Raw genomic sequence first — 26,683 nt, forward strand, 5'->3', positions numbered from 1 at the left:
TAGATGATCCTGATCCTGCAGTGCTTCTTTAACCAGTGCCTCCATTAATTTTCCTAGAATGGAAGTTAAACTCACAGGTCTATAATTACTTGTGTCAGCCTTTGATCCTCCTTTGTGAATTGGGGTCACATTTGCACATCTCCAGTGTATGGGTACCTCCCCTGTGTCCAAAGAAGCTCTCATAATTATGGCTAAGGGTTTGTGTACTTCATTTAATATAACTGGATAGATCTCATCCACCCCGGGTGCCTTTTTTATGTTTATCCTCAATAATTTCTCCTCCACTTTCCTCTCAGTTATTACAAAATCATCTAGCTCACTACCAGAGTTTACTTCACCTCTTGCATTGCCCTTCCTGAATAAATCCTCATGTGTGAATGTAGTTGCAAAATACTCATTTAGTTTGTTAGCCACCTGAGCAGGATCCTCAACTGTTGAACCACCAATATCCAGTGGACCAATCTGAATCATCCCTTTCTTTCTAGAGTTTACATAGGTAAAGAACTCTTTTCTGGTTTTATTTCCATCCTTAGCCAAGGATTTCTCATAATCTGCCTTTGCCTGCCTAATCTCTTTTGTGACTTGGTTACAGACCAGCTTATATCTATCATAAGCTTCCATGTCACCCATTAATTTGTATATATCCCATGCATTTTTTTTCTCTGCCATGTGTCTCATTAGTTCATCTGACATCAATTTAAGCCTAAATCTTGAACAATATTTCTTAGTTTGCATGTAAAGCCTAGTAGCTTCCAAGATAAGTTCTTTGAATGCTTCCCATTTTGAATTTGCTGTTGGTAACATCATCAGTTGGTCCCACTGTATAGAATTTAAATAGTCTCAGACCATCGTAGTTGCCTTTACGAAAAAAAAATCTTCCCTTTACCCCTGATGATAGTTACCTCTTTGAGTAAATCCCACTTCAGCACACAGTGATCACTGCCACCTAGTGGTTCCTTTATCTGCAGATCTGCTGATTCTTAATGCATGAAGAATCACTACTGATAATCAGATCAAGAGTATTACTCCCTTTAGTTGCCTCCTGAACATGCTGATGTAGAAAACAATCATCCAATAAAAGCCTTGCTAGTGTGTGAATGACCAACCCACAAATTCCAGTCAATATCTGGAAAATTAAAATCCCCCCATTAGAAGACTCTCTGATTTACTGACCCACTCTATTTCCCTATGCAGTTTCTTATTATATTCATCAGAGTCATTAGGCCTATAGCACACTCCTACTCTCAATTTTGATCTCCCAATGCTTATGTCACACCAAACTGACACGACACTGCACTGTCCAGCGATGCCAACTGGCTTCACTTCCTTGGATTTTATGTGTTTCTTAACTAATAGCATAACCCCCTCCTCCCTTCCTATCCTGTCTATCCTTTCTGTACACATTGTACTCCCCAAATTCCAGTTCTGCATTCCTTATATCTGTGTGACACCACGTCTCTGATATCCCAACAATATCTGCCTTTGATGTTTTGAGCAATACCTCAAATTCATCAAATTTATTTACCAAACTCGTAGCATTGGTGTACATGCAAGTATACATGCACCTGTTCCTATTCTTAGCTACCCTAACACGACCCATGTGTTTACTTGTACCGCAATGACTCCCAGCAGTCTCTGAAATTTCCTGCATCTTGTTTTCCAAGCTGCTGCTCATTCCAATAGAAGCAGTGCAAGAATCACTTTCACCTTTGCCAGTGGCTACTGTTAATCTATTAGTCCTTGTATCCCCCCAAGCTAGCAGTTTTCCGACCCACCTAACACTGCCTCAATAGCATCAGTAAATATTCTTGCACCCTTTCTATTTAAGTGTATCCCATCCCTATAGAAGCTGTCTCTCCTGTTAACAAGTACAGATCAGGCTGAAAAAAATTCTACCCCTTGAGCCTTGCACAATCTTTCCAGGGCCTAATTGATCGACAAGGCTCTCATCATATACTTCATCCTATCGTGTCTTGGCAGAATTGCACACACTTTCAAATTCAACCCTAATTCACGGCTTTTTTTCAACAGTGTCCTTTACCAAGGACAAGTAATATAAAATATATTCCACTGATGGAACCAAAAAAGATTTTTCTTCCACTTTTTGCATATAAAGCTTGGATTAATGAATTTTATTAAGGCTCTGGATAAAGATGGAAGTGTATTCTATGACCTAAGGGAAGTGCTTCCCAATTAACAGATGCAAAAGGAAATTTTATTGTGCCGCAAATAAAGAACCTTCCCAAATATGATATATTTGAAACAGAGCTACATGATACTGAACTAGCAAATTGGCAATTATTTAAGGCAGTTGTGCATGAATTTCTTGGAAGCAGAAAAGAAAAGAAAAGAAAAGAAAAGAAAATAATTATGAATCTTTTGTGTCATCAACCTTACTGAAATGTTATAAAGATATATGCTGCAGAATGTCTTTGAAAATTCATTTTCTTCATTCCCAACTCAGTTTTCTTTTTCCCTCAAAATTTGGGAAATTAAGTGATGAATATGGGGAAAGCTTTCATCAGGACATATGCATAATAGAAAACTGTTACAAAGGTTTTACTGGGATGCTGCCATGGTAAGAGATTACTGCTAGTTTCTTAAGAGGGAAAGCAAAATGGACTGTAAGAAAAATTCTGTGAGTGGCAAATATTTCTAAGGAAACAGAATACAGGAACTCCCCAACTTACGTAATACTTGACTTATGGAAAGTCGACTTGATGTAAGTTTTTGATAGCCAGTGCAAACTTTAAAAAAAATTGCGGAAACGTATGTTGCATCCGGTAGGATTAAATGGAGGTATCATGAAAATATTGTAATGTGAACCCAATAACACATTGTTATTTTTGTAATTCATTCCAAGTCCTTGGAAGTTAAATTTTGCTATATAACTAAGCTATTTATCTCTCTAAAAGGTAATTTTTATAATGGAAATTACACTACCCTTTCATCATTATCATATGTTCCCATTATAAGAATCAATTTTGAACGCCTTTGTGATATTTTTTAAAGCATGTTTCTGGAGGTCACAACCATAAAACAATTTGCACTTTCCTGTTTATTGGGCTTTTCTGTTAGTGCATCTAATTATAAATGGTCAGTAAACTCGATCTTATTGCATTTACACTAATAACGATAACTGCAATTTTGTGGGTTTTTGCGCTATTATGGTGAAATGTGTTCCCCTTCACTGAAATCTTCAATCATATAAAAAACAAATCTTCAGAAACTTCTCTTCATTCCTATTCACGTATTACAATGATGAAGGGAAAGTGACCAATGAAAAGTGCAAGTGGTGGTGCCAGTAAATGAAACAAAATTGATTTAGAAATGAAGATGAAAATGAAAGTACAAAGCAGGACAAAGTTTGTCATCTATTGCAAGGGAATCAGGTCTTGCTACTTCAACAGTGAATACTATTTTAAAGGACAATCACGTATAAAAGAACATGCCAAAGGATCAATGCACTTAAGATCAACAGTGATCACAAAACAGCATTGAGGTGCTATATCGAAGATGGAACAGCTGTTAATGGATGGAAAATCAGATTCAGAAGCGAGTGCCCCTGAGTCTAATGACCATTCAAGCAAAAGCAACAAGTATTTATAAAAATATTAAGGATAAGTATGGCAAACCCCAACCCAAGTTCATGGCCAGCAACGGGTGGTTTAATAGGTTGAGCATCACACTGGTTTCCACAACGTTAAAGTATGTGGTGAAGTTGCCAGTGCCAATTCTGCAGCTGCAGAGAAATTTTGTGATGTGTTGGAAAAAATTATTGATGAAGGCAGCTATTCAACGCAGCAAATTTTTAACATTGAGAAGACTGCTCTATATTGGAAAAAAATGCCAGATTGAACATACACTGCCAAAGAGGAAAATACAATTCCAGGTTTCAAAGCGTCATAAGATAGGGCCACTCTCTTTTTTGGGGCTAATGTAGTGGGAGATTACAGATTAAAACCATTGCTTGTGTTACTATTCTGGAAATCTTCTTGCATTTAAGGGCATCAATAAAACCACCCTACCCGTGCATTTCCGTTGAACCAGAGAGCATAGATAACAATATCTCTCTCTGAGGATTGGTTTAAATGCTCTTCATTCCCAAGGATGAAAAATATTGTAAAGAAAACGACGTTCCTTTCAAGATTTTGCTTCTATTAGATAATGCTCCTGGACATCATACACATCTAGATGATTTCAATTCGAATGTGAGAGTCATATTTCTTTATTGTGCCAAATACGACTTCACCTATCCAAGGTGAAGTCATATTATTCCCAATTTAAAAGCATACTATTTATGCACAACATTTTCCAGGCATTGTCTGCAGTAGATGGTGAGAAAAATTTTACGTTAAGAGACTTTTGTAAATCATACAATATTTAACATGCCATCTTAAACATTAATAAGGCCTGGGCGAAAATTACTAAAAGTTGTTTAAATGGCACATGGAATAAAATATGCCCATGGCACATAAAAGGCTTTAAAGGGTTTGAAAAAGATGAATTATATGAAGAGGTTACAGATAAGATTGTAAAGGTTGCAGAGCTACTTCAGTTGGAGGTTGTTGCTAAAGACGTGGAGGAGTTAATAGAGGAAGAAGAGAAGGAATTATCTAATGAAGAACTTATTGACTTGCAAGCAATGATAGTGAAAGAAGAAAATGCTGATGAAGCTCAAGATGAACCAAATGAGGAGCAGAGATGTTTCATATACAGGGAGCTGGCAATGGCATTACATGAAATTGCATCAGCAATGGTGAGATTTGAGAAGATGGACCCTGAAAGTGAACGATTCTTAAAAGTTAACAGAGGGGTGAATGATATGCTTGCTTGCTACAAAGAAATCTATGATGAAAAGAAAAAAGCCACCGTCCAGTCATCCATTAATATGTTCTTTCGTAAGGTTGAGCGGCTGCCCCTTCTAAATATCCACAGCCTGAACCTCTGCAGCGCCGTACTTATCAGCTGAAGATGTCGATTCTGGCAACGATGCTCAAGAGGTAAAACTTACTGACTTTTGAAATTTTTTAAAATTGCACGCTTTTGTAATTTTTCCTGCGCATGAAATAAAAAATCGAATAAATACAATAAATAATTCTATTTACATGTTCATCGAACATTTCTTTTTTTGATTCAATCAATTCAGCAAGCACAGTTATGAGTGCTGCACAAGCATGGGGGAAATTCCAACTTACATAGCATTCCACGGAACGCAACCCTTACGTAAGGCGGGGAGTTCCTATATGTATTGAATATTATATATTTGATTAAAGTATTTTAAAATGAATAAGGCTCATTTTTAAGATAGCAGATGTGTTATTGTATGATATTTGGAATTCATTAAGTTACTAAAATTTTGGTATGTCCTTCAATGGAGATGCAATAGAGACGTATTTTTGGAATCAGCAGATCAATTTCTTTTAGAATTGGCAAATTTTGCCAATTCTAAAAGAAATTGATTGGTTAATAAAAAAAAAAAATTTTTTTTATTAACCAATGTAATTTGTCTAATTCTTTCTTACTTCCTTAAATTTATTCAAACTACCCACTTTCATAACACCAGTTGAAAGTTTGTTTGTTCCAGTTAACTACCCTCTGGCTGAATGCAAATTTTCCACATCTGTCCTACAACCATCCTTACTCTGTTTAAATTTGTGTTGTCTGAGTTGTCAAGGATGTCATCATTTAGCTTATTTAGCTTACACAATCTATTCAGAGACTTAAACACTTTAATCAAATCTCCTTGCAGGTGCCTAGTTTCCAGATGCTGCAATATGCAAACTGGTTTTTCTTGGTACGAGTAACCATTTGGTCCCTGACTAATCTTGTTACTCTTCTCAGTACACATTCCAACAGATCCACATCCTTCCCAAAATGAGGCCTTCAGAAGGAGATGATTATCTCATTGTATAAGGCAAGCAAAGTCACATTTTGAGTATTGCATACGGTGCAATACTCAAAATGTGACTTTGATTGCCTTATACAATGAGATAATCACCTCCTTATCCCTATCGGAAAATTCCTGTATACCATTGACAACACTCCATAAGTTGTCCTAGCAGCTTGTCTGCACTGCTCAGAGAACTTCATATCTGACCACACAGTTACTCCAGGTCTTTTTTGTTCTCCACTACCTTCAGCAGGGGCACACTGTCCATGTGTGTAACACACACAGGCTCCAGGAGGCCAAAGGTAAAATTCGTTGAATTTTAAAATATTATTTTCTGATGTTTTTAATTAATGGGGGTGCCACATAAATGTTTGCACACAGGCACTGCACACTCCTGGCATGCTCCTGACCTTCAGTGTAGTACTACCTAATCCATATGTTATTCTGGGATTATTACTACCCATATACAACAGCATGCATTTGTCAATGTTAAAATTCAACTGTCACTTCACAGTTCACTTACCGCTGCCAAATCAGCCATTTCCCTGGATAATCATTGCCTGTCAGTCCCCTATACAGACTACAGGCAAATAATACTCTAAATTATATTCCCAATGGCAAGATTCTTGGCACGGACAGGCCACAAATAAACTACATCACATAAAGCCTGTAATTACGCAATGGCAGTCCAGTCTACACAGGGTTCAAAGAGAGGAAGTTGTTCTTGCTCGGCTCCGCATAGATCATAGTCATCTAACAGATTCCTATTTGCTGAGGGCGGATGACCCACCTACGTGCGAGATATGTAATGTTATTTTAACCGTCAGTCATATTTTTATAATGTCCTGTTTTATAGAAGCATGACGCTTGTGTTTTACCGCTTTTAATAATTTGACTGAACCATTTACACTCAGTCAGATAATAGGTGACAGAGACAATATGTCCGACATTTTTAACTTTTTACAATCTATTAATTTGTATACAAAGATCTAAGTTTTATGCTTTATATGCTTTTACTTTATATCTTTTTTACATAATAGTTAATTGCTTGACGTGGTAGCCTAGGGCTACCAAAATGTTTAATAGCCTTTTAAATTTGACTTGGTGCATTATGGCCTTAGCTGCCAATGCGCCATTAAAAACCAAACCAAATCACAGTTCACCTGTCTAATTTCTCTAGATCTTATTGCAGTAGGTACCCTGATCACTGTTAACCTTCCTATCATCTGCAAACTTAGACATTAAGCCTGATATTCCTTCTCAATATCTTTAATAAATATTGAAAACAACAGTGTGTACAGCACTAAACCCTGAATGGAGTACTCCACTAATAACATTAGTCCACAAAGTGCAGTGTCCATTGATAACCACTTTGTCTTTTTCCACTCAACCATCCCTTTATCCATAGTAGTAACTTACCCCTAATGCCACACTGCAATTAATGTACTCCATATAGAATATTTCAGTTACAGTATAGGTCTGTTCTGATTAGGGAAAATTTTAGAAAACAGTGTGTATCATTTGTCTGATAAGTTTTCCAAAACATAAAATTTTAAAAATGATATAAATTAACAAGATAACTTGTTATTTTAATTATTGAATCATTTTCTTTATTTTTATTTTAGAATCACAGTGATCAGGCTGAAAAGTCAAGCAAAAATAAAACCTTCCCAACTTTACAAATTGCAGCGCCTCGCCTTTATGTTCCTGGAAAAATTTTACACATTGGTGTTACTTCAGAAGGGTAAGTCTAAGCACTTCTCATGAAATGGTCTAGAGCAAATAGCAGGAGGAACCAAATTATTTCAAAATGGTTAAAGTTCCAAAAAATAAAAACCCACAAATCCACTATTATTTGCAAGAATTTCTATGCATTAAAAATGATTGGAGATTTTTCTGTATACCCCATCATAAGCATTTAAGTAGCAGCATTTAAGCTAACTTAAATGCTGTTACTTCATAAAAGCTGTTATTCTGCAGTGCAGAATTAAAACACACACTCATGCACACAAAACACACACACATGTGTGTGTGTGTTTTCATCATAGTTAAAGGGGAAATGCAGTTAATCATTGAAATCATTTATAATGCCATTATCTAAATGTACTGAATAGAATTGAATGTTACCTTTCATGTTTCTTTTAATAAATTTAAAAATGATAGCATATACTATCATTAGGAAATAGTATTCCTAATTAAAGAACCACCAAAGGAGATTCCAAGGAGTAACAGTTCTCTGGCTCCAGACCTTTTCTTGTATATGCTATTTGAACTGTAATTTAAATCTGCAGTACAATTTTTTATAATTTTATAAATTTTATTATTTCTGTTCATAAAAGTACAGACATCCAGTGGAGTAACAGGCTGTGAGCATTACTAATCATATTTCACCACTGTGAAATAGTTTCATCCTGAAATATATATAGTACACATTTTTAAAAATTCTATAATGTTTTTTCCTTCACTTTTCACAGCAAAGGCTACCCAAAATGTAGCAATTGTGTCAGAAGGTTTATGTATGTAGACTCTAATTGATATACTGCATTACAAAATTTTTAAACACAAGTACACATTTTAACCTGATTGTTCTGTACTACTGAAACAGTACACAGAATGATGCTTTCTAATGGTCTACTGTCCACTCACACTGAGTGAACACTGAATTATGACCACCTACCTAATACTTCGTAGGTCCTCCTTTTGCCTTCAGTACAGCAGCTATCCGAAGTGGCATTGATTCAACAAGATGTCGGAAGCGTTGGGGAGGTATGGCCAGCAATGCAGGTATGGAGGTGATTGGTGTATCCAGACACCTGATATGCCTTTCCATAGTGTCCCACAAGTGCTCTATGGGATTGATATCAGGGGAGTTCGGAGGCCAATCGATATGCTGAAAGTCAGAACTGTGTTAGCATTAACATTAGTAGAGACATATGATGCAAGAAAGCAAGCTTATGCAGCATCAGCCAAAAAAAACACGTTCCCATTTCACCCCTCCGTTCGTTTCAAGTACCTGTCCAACTCAGCCTTAAATTGATTTAGGCTATCAACTTCCACAACAAAGGATGGAAGTCTGTTCCACCAACCAACCACCCGCTGGCTAAAGGCAAACTTCTGCACATCTATCCTTCATCTGTCTTTCCTCAATTTGAATTTATGCCCTCTCAAATGATTATTCTGAGCAAGAGGAAGAATTCCATCAGCATTGAGCATGCTCAAGCCATTCAAGGCTTTATACACCTCTATCAGATCACCTCGCAGGTGCCTAGTCTCCAGACACTGTAATTTGCAAAATTTAAGCCTTTCTTCATAAGAGCAACCATTTGTTCCATTCACTAATCTTGTTGCCCTTCACTGTACTCGTTCCAGCAGCGCTACATCGTTCTTGAAATGAGGCCTCCAGACCTGTATACAGTACTTAAGGTGTGGCCTGACCATTGCCTTATATAAGGGGATAATCACCTCCTTATCCCTGATAGAAAAATTCCCGTATATCATTGACAAGACACCATGAGCTACTCTTGCAGACTGTCTGCACTGCTCAGAAAACTTCATGTCTGCCTGCACAATTACCCCCAGGTCCTTTTCATTCTCTACCACTGTCAGTGTAGTACCACAGAGTTGATATGTCACTCTGGGTTGCTGCTTCCCATATGTAGTACTTTACATTTGTCAATGTTAAACTTCATTTGCCACCTCTCAGCCCATCTGCTAAACTTTTCTAGATCCTGTTGCAGCAGCATACTGTCATTAGTGTCCTTAACAACCCTGCTAACCTTCGTATAGTCTGCAAACTTGAACATTAAGCTTGATATACCATCATCAATATCATTTATAAATACAGAAAACAACAATGGACCCAATACTGAACCCTGAGGGACTCCACTAATAACATTAGTCCGCAATGAGCAGTGTCCATTGATTACCACTCTGTCTTCTCCCACTCAACCATCCCTTTTCATCTCCCAATGCTTATGTCACACCAAACTGACTCGACACTGCACTGTCCAGCGATGTCGATTGGTTTCACTTCCTTGGATTTTATGTGTTTCTTAACTAATAGTATAACCCCTCCTCCCTTCCTATCTTGTCTATCCTTCCTGTACACATTGTACTCCCCAAATTCCAGTTCTGCATTCCTTATATCTGTGCGATACCTCGTCTCTGATATCCCAACAATATCTGCCTTTGATGTTCTGAGCAATACCTCAAATTCATCAAATTTATTTACTAAACTCCTAGCATTGGTGTACATGCAAGTATACATGCACCTGTTCTTTTTCTTAGTTACCCTAACACAAAACATGTGTTTACTTGTACCCCAATGATTCCCAGCAGTCTCTGAAATATCCTGCACCTTATTTTCCAGGCTGCTGCTCATTCAAATAGAAGCAGTGCAAGAATCACTTTCACCTCTGCCAGTGGCTACTGTTAATCTATTAGTCCTTGTATCCCCCCAAGCTAGCAGTTTTCCGACCCACCTAACACTGCCTCAATAGTATCAGCAAATATTCTTGCACCCTTTCTATTTAAGTGTATCCCATCAACATGTATTAACAAGTACAGACCATGCTGAAAAAAATGCTACCCCTTGAGCCTTGCACAATCTTTCCAGGGCCGAGTTGATCGACAAGGCTCTCATCATATACTCCCTCCTATCGTGTCTGGGCAGAATTGCAGACACTTTCAAATTCAACCCTAATTCACGGCTTTTTTTCAACAGTGACCTGTACTTGTTAAGTAATTCTTCCGGTCCCCTACTCTTAATATCATTAGTGCCAACGTGTACAACAATATCACCCTTTGTGCCCTTAAAAGATAATATCTGCTGTACAATGTCATCAACCTTTGCTCCTGGCAGACATACTCTGGTGCTGTTCCACCTATCCTTTTTACATAGCATGTTCCCTGTTTCCCTGACAATAGAGTCACCAACAACTACTGGTTCCTGTTGGACCAGCGCATTCTGCCTTGGGGGTTGCCGCTGTGTTGCGTGATGTTCAAGTTCAAGCTCTGGCATTGATGTGGGCAGCTGAGAGCTTGATGGGCCCCTCAATTTAGATCCTTCGAGGGCATCCACCCTGTCCTTCAAGCTCTCCTATAGGCCCATAACAACACTGGTTGTCGCCTCATTTCCTCACACTCCTTACATCGCGCGTGCACACAAAGACATCCCCCTTGGCAATATCATGCCCCTTTCCTGATTGCTCCATAAACATCAAGCAAGCAGTGCATTTTAAAAGGCTGTGATTCAGAGGGCAACTGCCCCCTTCAGTTTCCCCCTGAGCCACAGCACTCCATTTAGCTTGAGCCTTTGCTCTGCTGCTCTGGTCTGAGTCATGATTCCAATCCAATTTCAGTGCAAAATTTTAACCCTAAATTTGTATCCCAACGCAGTTGTAACACTATATATTTTTTAAGTGTCAAGTATTATCTTCGAGTTTCTTTTTATAAATCTCTATCAAGTTATGTATTAATTAATTCTGTTACGTTCGTAAAATCTAAGTCATTATATGTATTTAATTAAAAGTACAATTTAATTGACAATGAAGTTCAACAAGATTAATAAATTTACTGATTAATTAATAATATTATATACTATACTAAGCTAACGCTATCTAGTTCAGGATATAACAATGGTGGCAAGTTGCGAAAGGTAAATCTATGGACACTTAAATATTAATCAAGTTCCAAAACTCGCTGTCTCAATTCAGAATAAATCAAGGATCTTGCTTAGGTCTATAAACTACTTACAGAAAATAATTTAATATAACAATTGGTCAATAAAGTGGCTAACTATAGCTAAAAACTTCCGGTTCGCCGGCTCTGCTAAATTTGTAAAACACGTGGATTGGATACCCTTACTGATGCTAAGTAATAACTTACAAAATCTCTATCTACGTTAAAATTTAAACTAAGTATCATAACTAGGAATATGGAGCTACTCTAGAAAATAAGTTAATATGCCAATCCAAACCAATTTAAGTTAATAAAACAGAAAATACTTCTCTATGTTCCTCAGCGAGTCTTTTATGCTGATGAACCTTGGTTAGGAGAGGATACCATAGGGGTCGTCTGCTGGTATAGCCCAGCAGACGACCCCTATGGTATCCTCACTTTCAATAGCTTCAGCAAGCGTGCGACGCATGGTCATGGCAGATATTGTTCCGGGTTGGCCCATGTTGTATTGAGAAGTCAACTCTTCAACAGTGTCGTGCCTGTTTGCCTGCACAAGTCATCGGACCCGGCGCTCACCTCTAACTTCAACCTTTCGCTGACCTTTGCAGTTTTGCTGTCGGGTCATTGTTTGACCATACTGATGCCAGTTCTGGTACACTTTAACTTCGGCGGCTCTCGAACACCCCACCAATTCAGCCGTTTGGGAAATTGAAGCACCAGCTTGTCGAGTTCCCACAATCTGTCCTTTATCAAAATCTGATAAATCCTTCCTTTTACCCATCACGCTCAGAATTTTACTACCTACTGAACCACTGACACCTTATCTATGCTACGTAGGTCGACTTAACTGTGAGAGTACTAACTGCACTTCGTACCTCGCGTGGTTAACGGGTCACATTCCCTTTTCATAAGGCTGGTCATAATTCAGTGATCACTCAGTGTATATGCTAACACAGTTTTGTATTGTGCATTGTTAGCACTTCAGGAAGTTTCTGTATAGCTAGAGATTTTGTAAGTTATGATTTAATGTTCGTAGAGATTTTGTATCGGTGAGTTGGTGTAAATATGGTATCTGATAACTAATAGTGTAGTGCATGGTAGAGGAATTATAGTGTTTTAATTATAGAAAAGAAGTAGCTCAAAGGTTTTAATCATACAGTTTGACGTATATATATATATATATATATATATTTTTTTTTTTTTTATGTTTTTAGCTAAGAAATTTTTCTAATAAGGCCATTACTAATTTAAAACTCTAGAAATGTAACGGTATAGTGCAGCGGTTCTCAAACGTTTGTTTATGTTTAATTTCCATGACAAATATTAAAAATGTATTAAGAATGATTTTTTTTTTTTTTTTTACTATTAGATATCTACTACTACTGTATTTGATCTGTATTATTAATGTAAATAATTATAGAAGATATTTGGGGTATTTTAGATGAAGAGACTCATCAACACTTATTAATAATTATTGCATTAAACATATTAAAAATAAGTAAGTAAAGTAAAAATTTCATATTAAAAATAAGAAATTGCACAATTATAAATGTACTTTGAGCGAGGCACCTGGAAAATTTTACAGGTCAAGGGAGGCGTGGGCTCAAATTTTGAGAACTGTTGTTATAGTGTAATACATAAAAAGTAAACTTGATAGCATAATAAATATTTTTGCCACATAATCTGTGAATAGAGTAGTGTTATTATTGTATTTAGGTATAAATTAGTTAATTTGATATTCTCAAATTAAGTTGAATTCAAACAGAAATCATGCCTCAAACTAGAGCAGAAAAGCAACTGGTTCAAAGTAGCAGGAGTGCTGTAGTTCAGGGAACTGAAAAGGGTGGTTCTCCAAAACATGCTACCTATTCAATATTTGTTGAATATCTGAAATGGGATCATGCTTTGAAAGGAGATGTTTCTATGTGTGTTCAGTGCAAAGAGTGTGCAAACTCTGCATTCTGATGGGCATTTGTGATAGGTTGAAGAATAGGTTGGATACTCTTGCTGAGATCTTGAAGGTGGCCCATCGAGATCTCAGTTGCCCAACCCAACAACAGAGGTTACACCTGTGCATCAAACAACACAGCGGCAATCCCCAAGGCAGAATGCACTGTCCCACAGAGGTAGTTATTGTTGGTGACTCTATTGCTAAGGAAATGGAAATGTATTGTGCAAAAAGGATAGGTGGAATAGGACCAGGGACTTCTGCCAGGAGTAAAAGTTGATGACATTGTAGAGCAGATAGCATATTTTAAGGGCACAAAAGTGATATTGTTGTACACATTGACACTAATGATATAAAGAGTAGGAAATCTGAGGACTTACTTAACTAGCATAAGGCAATGTTGAGAAAAAGTCACAAATTATGAATAAATTTTAAAGTGTCAGCAATTCTGCCCAGACACGATCGAGGGGCATTCATGTTGAGAGCCTTGTCAATCAATTCGGCCCTGGAGAGAGAGTGCAAAGCTTGTAGGGTAAAATTTGTCTCAGCATGTTCTCTGCTTGCTAATAAGAGAGAGAGTGTTTTCACAGGAATGGGATAGATTTCAATAGAAAAAATGCAAGAATATTTGCTGATGCTATTGAGGCACAGTTAGGTGGGTTCGAAAACACAGTTAAGTTAAGCATATTAAATAAAGGGCAGTGCATACAGTCGACAGTGCAATGTTCAGTCAGTTTGGTGTAACATAAGCACTGGAAAAACAAAACTGAAAGTAGGTGTGTGTTATAGGTAGCTTAATAACTGTATCAGCATAACACAAATATGCAGAGAAATAGTGGGCCAGTAAATCAGAATATCTTATAATGGAGGATTTTAACTTTCCAGATATTGACTGGAATGTCTGAGTTGGTCACTCACACACCTGCAATAATTTTGTGGATTTTTTTTTGGATGACTCTTCTACAGCAGCAGCATACTAGAGAGGAAACAAGTGTTTCTTGCAAGAAACATTTTCACCTCTGCCTGTGGCTCTAGTTAATCTATTAGTCTTTGCATCACCTCAAGGTAGCTGTTTTCCAACCCACCTAACTGTGCCTCAATAGCATTCTATTGTAACTTGCAGGAGTGTGGAAACCAAGATATCAAGGATTTCAAGCTCTGTTCTAGATTATCATGGAACAAGTAAATATATGGGATGTGTTAGAGTAAGAACAGATGCATGATTACATGCGTGTACACTAATGCTAGGCAGTGGTGAGCTGTGAATATTTTAACAATGGGTTCACAATTTTTCTGACTTTCTACCGAGTAAATCTGATCGGTCATGGAAGTGACGTCATTCGCGGTTTCCACTAGAGGCGCTTTCCACGCTCACACTACTAGTAGTGTGATTAGAGTGCATGATGCATTTTTCATGACCGGTATGATATTTCGAGTCAGGGGTGGATTTTGGGGGGTAGACAGATGTGGCTTATTACCCTCTTAACCATGCGTATAAGTGAATGTGTAAAACGTTCCTAGGTCTATCTAAAAAAAAAAAAAAACTTAAAAACCTGGTCGTTATGCCTTGCCTTACGATGATAACTGGATACTAGTGTCTGGAGTTCTAACTTTTAGAATTTTTGAATAGTATGATGACACAATTATGCTTCCTGAAGTTACTACTGCAGTAAGTATGATTGCAACAATACAAATATATGTCAACATCTTTTTTCATCTCTCATTTTCGTTACATTCCACTGTTAGGTTCCCCCCTAACAGCTGCATATGTCACTTCAACTACAAGATCGGTACATCAATCGGGGCTATTTCACAGAGATATTTAAATACGCTGCACTAGAACGTATACATCTCTTACTTTAGTTATCATAAATCCATTGTATCTTGTTTTCCAGAAATCATGAAAATCTGTGAATGATCTATAAAATATTTACAATAAAAAAGTTCTTTTATTTCGTAATTGATATATACAAATTAAAATACCTAAAAGAAACGCGAAGGATGTTTCACTTAAACCATCTACAGCGCGTACTCGGCACACGCACAACTTTTTTTATTCATTCTTTTTTTTAAATGAATACATTTTTTTCATGATAAAATTTTAATATTGCTAATAAATAATAACATGAAATATTTCCCATATCACAAATAACATAAAAACTAACACAAAATATTCCACAATATAAAAATAAATATTACATAAAAAACAAACTTTCTAGAAAAAGTACACAAAAAATCAGATTACGTGAAAAAAAATTATTTCACAATATATTCAAGAAAAATTTATTCTAAAAAATTTATCTAAAAATTGCCATATAGAATTTACTTCTTTATTAATATTTGTTGTCGACCTTCTGCTTTGCTCAATAGCTGAGTGATGATTACAGAGAAATGATTTGACGTACTGATCCAGATCAAATTGAATCAATGGTTTTCCATTTAAATGTATAGTCATCATAATCTGCAACATGTTTAATTGTCACAATATATTATTCATTACGCTGAAAGCTCACTCAGCTTCAGCACTGTTAATCGCAATGGTTTCAAAGATATTTCTGACTTTCTTAATTGAAAAGGTAATTTCACTCGATTTTAAAGATAAACTGTCTTCAACAAAATCTCTAAAATCATTAATTTTTATTTCATATTTTATCAGAAAACTTAAATTTCTTATCCGGTTTTCACCGTCTTGCCACCGAAACAAAAGTTCTTTCACATTCCAGGATTTCGGGTAGCATATGTTTAAAATTTCTTTCAATGGTATCGTTATTTTCTTTATTTAATTTAAAATCACCCTGTTGCATTAATAACTTATCCTTTAAGGATAAAACAATGCATTTAATAACTTGTCACAAGGTAATTTTTTACTTTCAATTTTGATTCCTTCAAATTCTTTTAACTTCAACATGCTCTCAATTTTAGCTTCATAATTTCCTTCAGAATTTTTCCAATTAGCAATAGCATTGATAGTTTGAATAATTAATTAATATGCTTTTACCATTGTGATTCTGTAAAGCTTCTGAAAGGTAAGAGAGCCCCTGCAGGATGTCAATCATTAGTGATAAATGGTTAAGAAATTTCAAATCTAAAAGTTGATTTAACAATCCGGAATGTTTAACTTCTGATTCAAAATGCTTGCACAAAGCGGGATAATTCCTCCAACCCACAATTGCCATCTGCAAGCTACAAGCTGCTCATCATGGCCCGAACATATGACTGATCTTTATAGTTTCCAAGTCAAGTTCTTTAGCAATCATCCATAATTTGCACTAGTTTTTTGGAGATTTGTGATACAGTTTTTCTTTTTTATTATTGCCTGTACGCCATTATATTTCAGAACATTTTCTACACAGTGAAAGGCTTGACAAAGTTTCAAAATCTGCCAACATTTCATCTTCACAAAGTTTATATGATATCTTAGTTGCCTCAGTCCCCTCCCCTCTAAGTTGCTACTCTCACTAGTTCTTTAAATACAATGCAAAATGTCGGAATCACACGGATATTCAGCAATTGTGACCATGTACACATAGACAGGAGAAATTTACTGGAAGGCATGGATCACTCACTTCTCCGAAAAACATGTGCCCATTTGTCGGAATAAAGGGGACCCACAACCCAGATTGACCAGAGGCTATAATCTGTGTCGAGAATCTTCTTAATCCTCTGACTGGCTATGGAAAGTATATTGATTAGCACGACTTCTTGGTATTTGACTGCATAGGTTTTATGCACACCACTAACATTGTGAAATGGTAATCCCTTTCATCCTTAATTTGCACTTTCTAATTACCTAAATTGCCTAAATGCCAGAGGTGAGAACAATGTTACGTGGAAATTTTCTTCGTTCAACAAAACTATTTTAAATGTAATTACCAAGGGGAATCAAAAATATTTGCTAATGAAGCAATTTTTAAATACAAAACAGATCGATTGCACCATTAAAATGCTGGGAATGGGGGCCCACTTGCCGCACCGTAGTTTCAGCCCTAGATACTCAATAAGTGCATTCAGGATTTCATTTGTAAAATAAATGATCGTCTCGACAATAGGCTCGCAAATTTTCAAAAAAAATAACAATGGGATCTTGCAAGTTCACTATAGCTCACCACTGATGCTAGGAGCATACTAAATAAATTTGATGAAATTTAAGTACTCATTTAGTCATCCAAAGCAGACATTGAAGGGATATCGGAGATGTGATGTCCCTCAGACATAAGGAATGCAGAATTTGAATATCGAGAATACAACAGTAGTAGTAGTAGTGGCATGTGATGCAAGAAAGCAAGTGTATGAGCTTATGCAGCATCAGCCAAAAAAAAAAAAAATCACACCATTCCCTCCAAATGCTTGTCCAGTTCTTCCTTAAGAGTTTATTACAGTTATACACAGAGCGTACAAATAAAGAAGAAATATATGAGCTTTCGGCTATTGACCAGAGGCTATAATCTGTGTCGAGAATCTTCTTAATCCTCTGACTGGCTATGGAAAGTATATTGATTAGCACGACTTCTTGGTATTTGACTGCATAGGTTTTATGCACACCACTAACATTGTGAAACGGTAATCCCTTTCATCCTTAATTTGCACTTTCTAATTACCTAAATTGCCTAAATGCCAGAGGTGAGAACAATGTTACGTGGAAATTTTCTTCGTTCAACAAAACTATTTTAAATGTAATTACCAAGGGGAATCAAAAATATTTGCTAATGAAGCAATTTTTAAATACAAAACAGATCGATTGCACCATTAAAATCTGTGTATAACTGTAATAAACTCTTAATGAATCCAGAGCGCGTAGGCCTGTTTCGTTAAGTTCTTCCTTAAATTTATTTAACCTATCAACAACTTCCACAAGGACAGATGCAAGTTTCTTCCAGAAATTAACCACCCGCTGGCTAAAGGCAAATTTCTGCACATCTATTTTACATCTGTCTTTTCTTAATTTGAATTTATGCTCCCTTAGGTTCGTAATCTGAACAAGTGGAAGGATCCCATCAGAATTCAGCGTGCTCAACACATTCAAGGCCTTATACACCTCAATCAGATCACCACGCAGGTGCCTAATCTCCAGCCACTGCAATTTTCAGAACTTAAGCCTCTCTTGGTAAGAGGATCCCTTCATTCTCCTCACCAATCTTGTTGCCCTTCTCTGTACACGCTCAAGCAAATCTACATCCTACCTAAAATGAGGCCTCCAGACCTGTACGCAGTACTCAAGGCGTGGCCTGATGATTGCCTTATACAGAGGGACAATCTCCTCCTTTTCCCTGCTAGCAAAATTCCTATATATCATTGACACAACCCCCATGGCCTGCCCTGGCAGCCTGTCTCCATTGCTCAGAAAACTTCATATCTGACTGCACAATTACTCACAGGTCTTTTTCATTTTCTACCACCTTAAGTGTAGTACCACACACAGTTGGTACGTTTCTCTGGGGTTACTTCTACCCATATGCAGTACTTTGCATTTGTCAAGGTTAAACTTCATTTAGTTTAACTTCTGTTCGGGGTAAAATAATGGAGTCACTGGTTAAAGATGCATTGCAGGATCATCTAGACAAGACTGCAGCAATAATTCAGACACTGCATGGGTTTGTTAAGGGAAAGTCTTGTCTGACAAATGTGATAGGATATTATAATGTGGTTACAAAGGAACTGGATGCAAAAAATAATTCTGATATCATATATTTGAATTTCAGGAAAGCTTTTGACACTGTTGCACATGGAAGACTATTGTACAAATTGGAGCAGAATGGTATTAAGAGTAAGTTGCTACAATGGATAAAAGAATGGTTGAGTGGGAGAAGACAAAGGGTGGTATTCAATGGGTGCGGCTCTTCGTGGGGTAATGTTATTAGTGGAGATCCACAGGGTTCGGTGTTGGATCCACTGTTTTGTATATTTATCAATGATATTGATGAAGGTATATCAGGCTTAGTGTCGAAGTTTGCAGATGATACAAAGGTTGGCAGGGTTGTTAATGACAGTAATGGCAAGTGTGCTACTGCAACAGGATCTAGATAATTTGGGCAGATGGGCTAAGAAGTGGCAATTTAAGTTTAACCTTGACAAATACAAAGTACTGCATATAGGTAGAAGTAACCCCAGAGAAATGTACCAACTGTGTGATACTACACTTAAGGTGGTAGAAGCACTGCAGGATCATCTAGACAAGACGTCATTTATAGCTCAGACACAGCATGGCTTTAGCATTAGCATTAGTAGAGGCATATGATGCAAGAAAGCAAGCTTATTCAGCATCAGCCAAAAAAAAAAAAAAAAAAAAAAAAACACACACACACCACTCCCATTTCACCCCTCCGTTCGTTCGAAATACCTGTCCAGTTGAGCTTTAAATTTGTTTAGGCTATCAACTTCAACAACAAGTGATGGAAGTCGGTTCCACCAACCAACCAGCCGCTGGCCAAAGGCAAATTTCCGCACATCTATCCGACATCCGTCCTTCCTCAATTTGAATTTATGCCCTCTGAGCTGATTATTCTGAGCAAGATGAAGAATCCCATTGGCATTGAGCATGCTCAAACCATTCAAAGCCTTATACACCTCTATCAGATCACCTCTCCGGTGCCTATTCTCCAGACTCTGTAATTTGCATAACTTAAGCCTTTCTTCGTAAGAGCAACCCTTTGTTCCATTCACTAATCTTGTTGCCCTTCTCTGTACCCGTTCCAGCAGCTCCACATCCTTCCTGAAATGAGGCCTCCAGACCTGTATACAGTACTCAAGATGTGGCCTAACCATTGCCTTATACAAGGGAATAATCACCTCCTTATCCCAGCTAGAAAAATTCCTCTTTATCATTGACAAGACACCATGAGCTACTCTTGCAGCTCGTCTGCACTGCTCAGAGAACTTCATATCTGCCTGCACAATTATCCCCAGGTCCTTTTCATTCTCCATCACTGTCAGTGTAGTACCGCAGAGTTGATACGTTGCTCTGGGGTTACTGTTTCCCATATGTAGTACTTTACATTTGTCAATGTTAAACTTCATTTGCCACCTCTCAGCCCATCTGTTCAACCTTTCCAGATCCTGTTGCAGCAGCATAGCGTCAGTAGTGTCCTTAACAACCCTGCCAACCTTTGTATCATCTGCAAACTTCGACCTTAAACTTGATATCCCATCATCAATATCATTCATAAACACCGAAAACAACAACGGACCCAACACTGAACCCTGAGGAACTCCACTAATAACATTAGTCCACGTTGAGCAGTGTCCATTGATTACCACTCTCTGTCTTCTGCCACTCAACCATCCCCTTATCCATAGCAGCAATTTGCCTCCAATGCCACACTGCTCCAATTTGTGCAGCAGTCTTCCATGTGCAACAGTATCAAAAGCCTTTCTAAGATCCAAATATATAATATCAAAGTTATTCCCTGCATCCAGTTCTTTTGTGACTACATCATAGTATCCAATCAAATTGGTCAGGCAAGACCTGCCCTTAACAAAACCATGCTGCGTCTGAGCTATAACTGAATTCTTGTCTAGATGATCCTGCAGTGCTTCTTTAACCAGTGCCTCCATTAATTTACCTGGAACAGAAGTTAAACTAACAGGTCTATAATTACTTGTGTCAGCCTTTGATCCTCCTTTGTGAATTGGGGTTACATTTGCACATCTCCAGTCTATGGGTACCTCCCCTGAGTCCAAAGAAGCTCTCATAATTATGGCTAGGGGTTTGCTTACTTCCTTTGCTGCCTCCTTTAATATAACTGGATAGATCCCATCCACCCCAGGTGCCTTTTTTATGTTTATCCTCAACAATCTCTCCGCCACTTTCCTCTCAGTTATTACAAAATCATCCAGCTCACTGCCAATGTTTACTTTACCTACATCATTCTCCTTCCTGAATAACTCCTCATGCGTGAATGTAGATGCAAAATACTCGTTTAGATTGTTAGCCACCTGAGCAGGATCCTCAACTGTTGAACCATCAATATCCAGTGGACCAATCTGATTCATCCCTTTCCTTCTTGAGTTTAAATATGTAAAGAACTCTTTTCTGTTTTTCTTTGCATCCTTTGCCAAGGATTTTTCGTAGTCTGCCTTTGCCTGCCTAATCTCCTTTGTGACTTGGTTACAGCCAACTTATATCTATCATAGGCTTCCATGTCACCCATTAATTTGTATGTATCCCATGCATTTTTCTTCTCTGCCACATGTCTCATTAGTTCATCTGACAACCATTTAGGCCTAAACCCTGAACAATATTTCTTAGTTGGTATGTGAAGCCTGGTAGCCTCCAAGATTAGTTCCTTGAATGCTTCCCATTTTGAGTTTGCTGTTGGTAACATCATCAGTTGGTCCCACTGTATAGAATTTAAATACTGTCTCAGACCATCATAGTCGCCTTTACGAAAACAAAAACCCTTCCCTTTACCTCTGATGGTAGTTACCTCCTTGAGTAAATCCCACTTCAACACACTGTGATCACTGCCACCAAGTGGTTCATTTATCTGCAGATTCTTAATGCATGAAGAATCACTACTGATAATCAGATCAAGAGTATTGCTCCCTCTTGTTGCCTCACGAACATGCTGATGTAGAAAACAATCATCCAATAAATCCACAAAAGCCCTGCTAGTGTGTGAGTGACCAGCCCCCAAATTCCAGTCAATATCTGGGAAATTAAAATCTCCCATTATAAGACTCACTGATTTACTGTCCCACTATTTCCCTGTACAATATCTTATTATACTCATCAGAGTCATTAGGCCTATAGCACACTCCTACTCTCAATTTTGATTTCCCTATGCTTATGTCACACCAAACTGACTCGACACTGCCCTGTCCATCGATGTCGACTGGCTTCACTTCCTTGGACTGTATGTGTTTCTTAACTAATAGCATAACACCTCCTCCCCTCCTGTCCTGTCTATCCTTTCTATACACATTGTATTCCCCAAATTCCAGTTCCGCATTACTTATATCTGTGTGACACAACGTCTCTGATATCCCAACAATATCTGCCTTTGATGTTTTGAGCAATACCTCAAATTCATCAAATTTATTTACCAAACTCCTAGCATTGGTGTACACGCAGGTATACATGCACCTGTTTCAATTCTTAGCTACCCTAACACAATCCATGTGTTTACTTGTACCGCAATGACTCCCAGCAGTCTCTGAAATATCCTGCATCTTGTTTTTCAGGCTTCTGCTCATTTCAATAGAAGCAGTGCAATAATCACTTCCACCTCTGCCAGTGGCTACTGTTAATCTATTAGTCCTAGTATCCCCCCCAACTAGCAGTTTTCCGACCCACCTAACACTGCCTCGACAGCATCAGCAAAAATTCTTGCACCCTTTCTATTTAAGTGTATCCCATCCCTGTAGAAGCAATCTCTCCTGTTAACAAGTACAGTCATTGTGGACTAATGTTATTAGTGGAGTCCCTCAGGGTTCAGTGTTGGGTCCATTATTGTTTTCTGTATTTATAAATGATATTGATGATGGTATATCAAGCTTAATATCCAAGTTTGGAGATGATACAAAGGTTGGCAGGGTGGTTAAGGACACTACTGACGCTGTGCTGCTGCAACAGGATCTAGAAAGGTTGAGCAGATGGGCTGAGAGGTGGCAAATGAAGTTCAACATTGACAAATGTAAAGTACTACATATGGGAAACAGCAACTCCAGCGCAACGTATCAACTCTGTGGAACTACACTGACAGTGGTAGAGAATGAAAAGGACCTGTGGGTAATTGTGCAGGCTGATATGAAGTTCTCTGAGTAGTGCAGACAGTCTGCAAGAATAGCTCATGGTGTCTTGTCAATGATATACAGGAATTTTTCTAGCAGGGATAAGGAGGTGATTATTCCCTTGTATAGGGTAATGGTCAGGTATATCATCTTGCTTAGAACAAGTACAGAGAAGGGCAACAAGATTAGTGAATGGAAGAAAGGGTTGCTCCTAAGAAGAAAGGCTTAAGTTTTGCAAATTACAGTGTCTGGAGACTAGGCACCAGCGACGTGATCTGATAGAAGTGTATAAAGCTTTGAATGGTTTGAGCATGCTCCATGCTGATGGGATTCTTCCTCTTGCTCAGAATAATCACCTAAGAGAGCATAAATTCAAATTGAGGAAAGACAGATTTGGATAGATGTGCGGAAATTTGCCTTTGGCCAGCAGATAGTTGGTTGGTGGAACAGACTTCCATCCCTTGGTAGCATTAGCATTAGTAGAGGCATTTGATGCAAGAAAGCAAGCTTATGCAGCATTAGCCAAAAAAAAAAAAAAAAAAAAAAAACCACTTCCACTTCACCCCTCTGTTCATTCAAAATACCTGTCCAGCTGAGCCTTAAACTTATTTAGGCTTTCAACCTCCACGACAAGGGATGGAAGTCTGTTCCACCAACCAACCCCCCCGCTGGCTAAAGGCAAATTTCCGCACGTCTATCCTACATCTGTCTTTCCTCAATTTGAATTTATGCCCTCTCAGGTGATTATTCTGAGCTAGAGGAAGAATCCCATCAGCATTGAGCATGCTCAAACCATTCAAGGCTTTATACACCTCTATCAGATCACCTCGCTGGTGCCTAGTCTCCAGACACTGTAATTTGCAAAACTTAAGCCTTTCTTCGTAAGAGCACCCCTTTGTTCCATTCACTAATCTTGTTGCCCTTCTCTGTACTCGTTCCAGCAGCTCTACATCCTTCTTGAAATTAGGCCTCCAGACCTGTATACAGTACTCTAGGTGTGGACTGACCATTGCCTTATACAAGGGAATAATCACCTCCTTATCCCTGCTGGAAAAATTCCTGCATATCTTTGACAATACTCCATGAGCTACTCTTGCAGCCCATCTGCACTGCTCAGAGAACTTCATATCTGCCTGCACAACCACCCCCGAGTCCCTTTCATTCTCTACCACTGTCAGTGTTGTACCACAGAGTTGATACGTTGCTCTGGGGTTGCTGTTTCCCATGTGTAGTACTTTACATTTGTCAATGTTAAACTTCATTTGCCACCTCTAAGCCCATCTGCTCAACCTTTCCAGATCCTGTTGCAGCAGCATAGTGTTAGTTAGTGTCCTTGACAACCCTGCCAACCTTTGTATCGTCTGCAAACTTGGACATTAAGCTTGATATACCATCATCAATATCATTTATAAATACAGAAAACAATAATGGACCCAACAGTGAGCCCTGAGGGACTCCACTAATAACATTAGTCCACGATGAGCAGTGTCCATTGATTACCACTCTCTGTCTTCTCCCCCTCAACCACCCCTTTATCCATAGCAGCAATTTGCCTCCAATGTCACACTGCTCCAATTTGTGTAGCAGTCTTCCATGTGCAACAGTATCAAAAGCCTTTCTAAGATGCTGATGCTTTCAATGCTGATGGGATTCTTCCTCTAGCTCAGAAAAATCACCTGAGGGGGCATAAATTCAAATTGAGGAAAGACAGATGTAGGATAGACGTGCGGAAATTTGCCTTTAGCCAGCGGGTGGTTGGTTGGTGGAACAGACTTCCATCCCTTGTGGTGGAGGTTGATAGCCTAAATAAGTTTAAGGCTCAGCTGGACAGGTATTTTGAACGAACAGAGGGGTGAAGTGGAAGCAGGTTTTTTTTTTTTTTTTTTGGCTGATGCTGCATAAGCTTGCTTTCTTGCATCAAATGCCTCTACTAATGCTAATGCTAAAAGATCCAAGTATATAATATCAAAGCTATTCCCTGCATCCAGTTCTTTTGTGACTGCCTCATAGTGTCCAATCAAATTGGTCAGGCATTGTTGTGGAAGTTGATAGCCTAAATAAATTTAAGGCTCAGCTGGACAGGTATTTCGAAAGAACAGAGGAATGAAATGGAAGTGGTTTTTTTTTTTTTTTTGGCTGATGCTGCATAAGCTTGCTTTCTTGCATCATATGCCTATGCTAATGCTGTAGGCTTAATAACTGTATCAGGTTAACACAACAAATGTGCAGAGAAATAGTGGGCCAGTAAATCAAAATATCTTATATGGGGGATTTTAACTTTCCAGATATTGACTGGAATGTCTGAGTTGGTCACTCACACACTAACAATAATTTTGTGGATTTTTTTGGATGACTCTTTTCTACAGCAGCAGCAGCAGCATACTAGAGAAGAAACAAGAATTGGTGCTAGAGCTTATATCAGAGAAAACTTTGGAGATACTAGGAGTTACAAAAAGAGGAAAGAGAAGGAAACATGATGGAATCAAGTAGGGGCAGTGAAAGAAAAGAAACAAATTTTCAAAAGACAGCCAAACTTCCAGAAATCAAGAGAAAAAAGAAATCAAGAGAAGGTTGCAGAAGCAAAAGATTGCAAAGAAGATAACAAAGGATATTGATCATAGATTGAGGGATTTGACATTGTCATGCAAAAGCTTCGTTGGTATACTCAGAGCTGTGACCCTAACCTCATTTGAATACCTTTACGATTAACTAGAATGTTTACTTTAAGCCAGGCCAAAACACCTGAAATCAGTAGCTGAATCATTCTTCTGTGTTGAAGGGGGACTGGACTAAAGTATGGCCTTTCAGTTATCAAAGATTGGTTCAAAGTTTACAAACAAGTCCAAAAGGGGACCAACACATTATTAAATATTAGGTCAATAAAAAGTTCTTTCAAACATTAAGGTACTTGATTATATTTGGTGATATATTATGTATATATAAATACATGTACATATACAGGCATCTTACTTTTATTCATGCTCATAGCAATATAAATATACTTTGTAATTTTTCAGGTTTCGTTTGCAGTGGGTCCCTCCAGATCGCTTTAAGAATGTAGTTTTTAAACCGAGAATGATTGCAGATCATTTTCCCCATTTACTGTATGATGTCCTTCTTCAATTCAATCAAGATCCAGGGCTTTTACAGTCATGTTTAATAATTTCTTGATTTTTAAATGGCATTGTAAATTTGTATTTTAGATATTTCTCTTATTAAATAAAGACTATAGAGGAATGTCTTCTTCCGTGAAATTCCTCTATTAAAAAATGTTGGATTCTTATTAGTGTTAAACTATTTGTACAACTAAGCTCACATTAAATACCAAGAATTTATTTCTTTATTTAACTTCATTCTTTAATGAACAGTTAAGAATATTGCATTATTATATTCAGAATTTGAAATGTAATATGAATTAGGATAGGGACCTCTCT

The 26,683-nt window shown here is 37.8% G+C and overlaps 1 protein-coding gene across 1 annotated transcript in view; it reads left to right on the forward strand.

Moving 5' to 3' along the window:
• LOC150076383 (diacylglycerol lipase-beta-like) overlaps positions 1 to 26,420 on the forward strand; it is a 281,587-nt gene extending 255,167 nt beyond the window's left edge. Inside the window, exons 13-14 of the mRNA XM_090387345.1 lie at positions 7,519 to 7,637; positions 26,267 to 26,420. Of these exons, the coding sequence (XP_090243471.1) occupies positions 7,519 to 7,637; positions 26,267 to 26,420 (273 nt within the window). The remainder of the gene's footprint in view (positions 1 to 7,518; positions 7,638 to 26,266) is intronic.
• The last annotated feature ends 263 nt before the right edge of the window (positions 26,421 to 26,683 follow it).

This window comes from Mastigoproctus giganteus, chromosome 13 (genome assembly GCF_048544385.1).
Source record: "Mastigoproctus giganteus isolate SK-2022 chromosome 13, ASM4854438v1, whole genome shotgun sequence".
Classification (NCBI taxonomy): Eukaryota; Metazoa; Arthropoda; class Arachnida; order Uropygi; family Thelyphonidae; genus Mastigoproctus; species Mastigoproctus giganteus.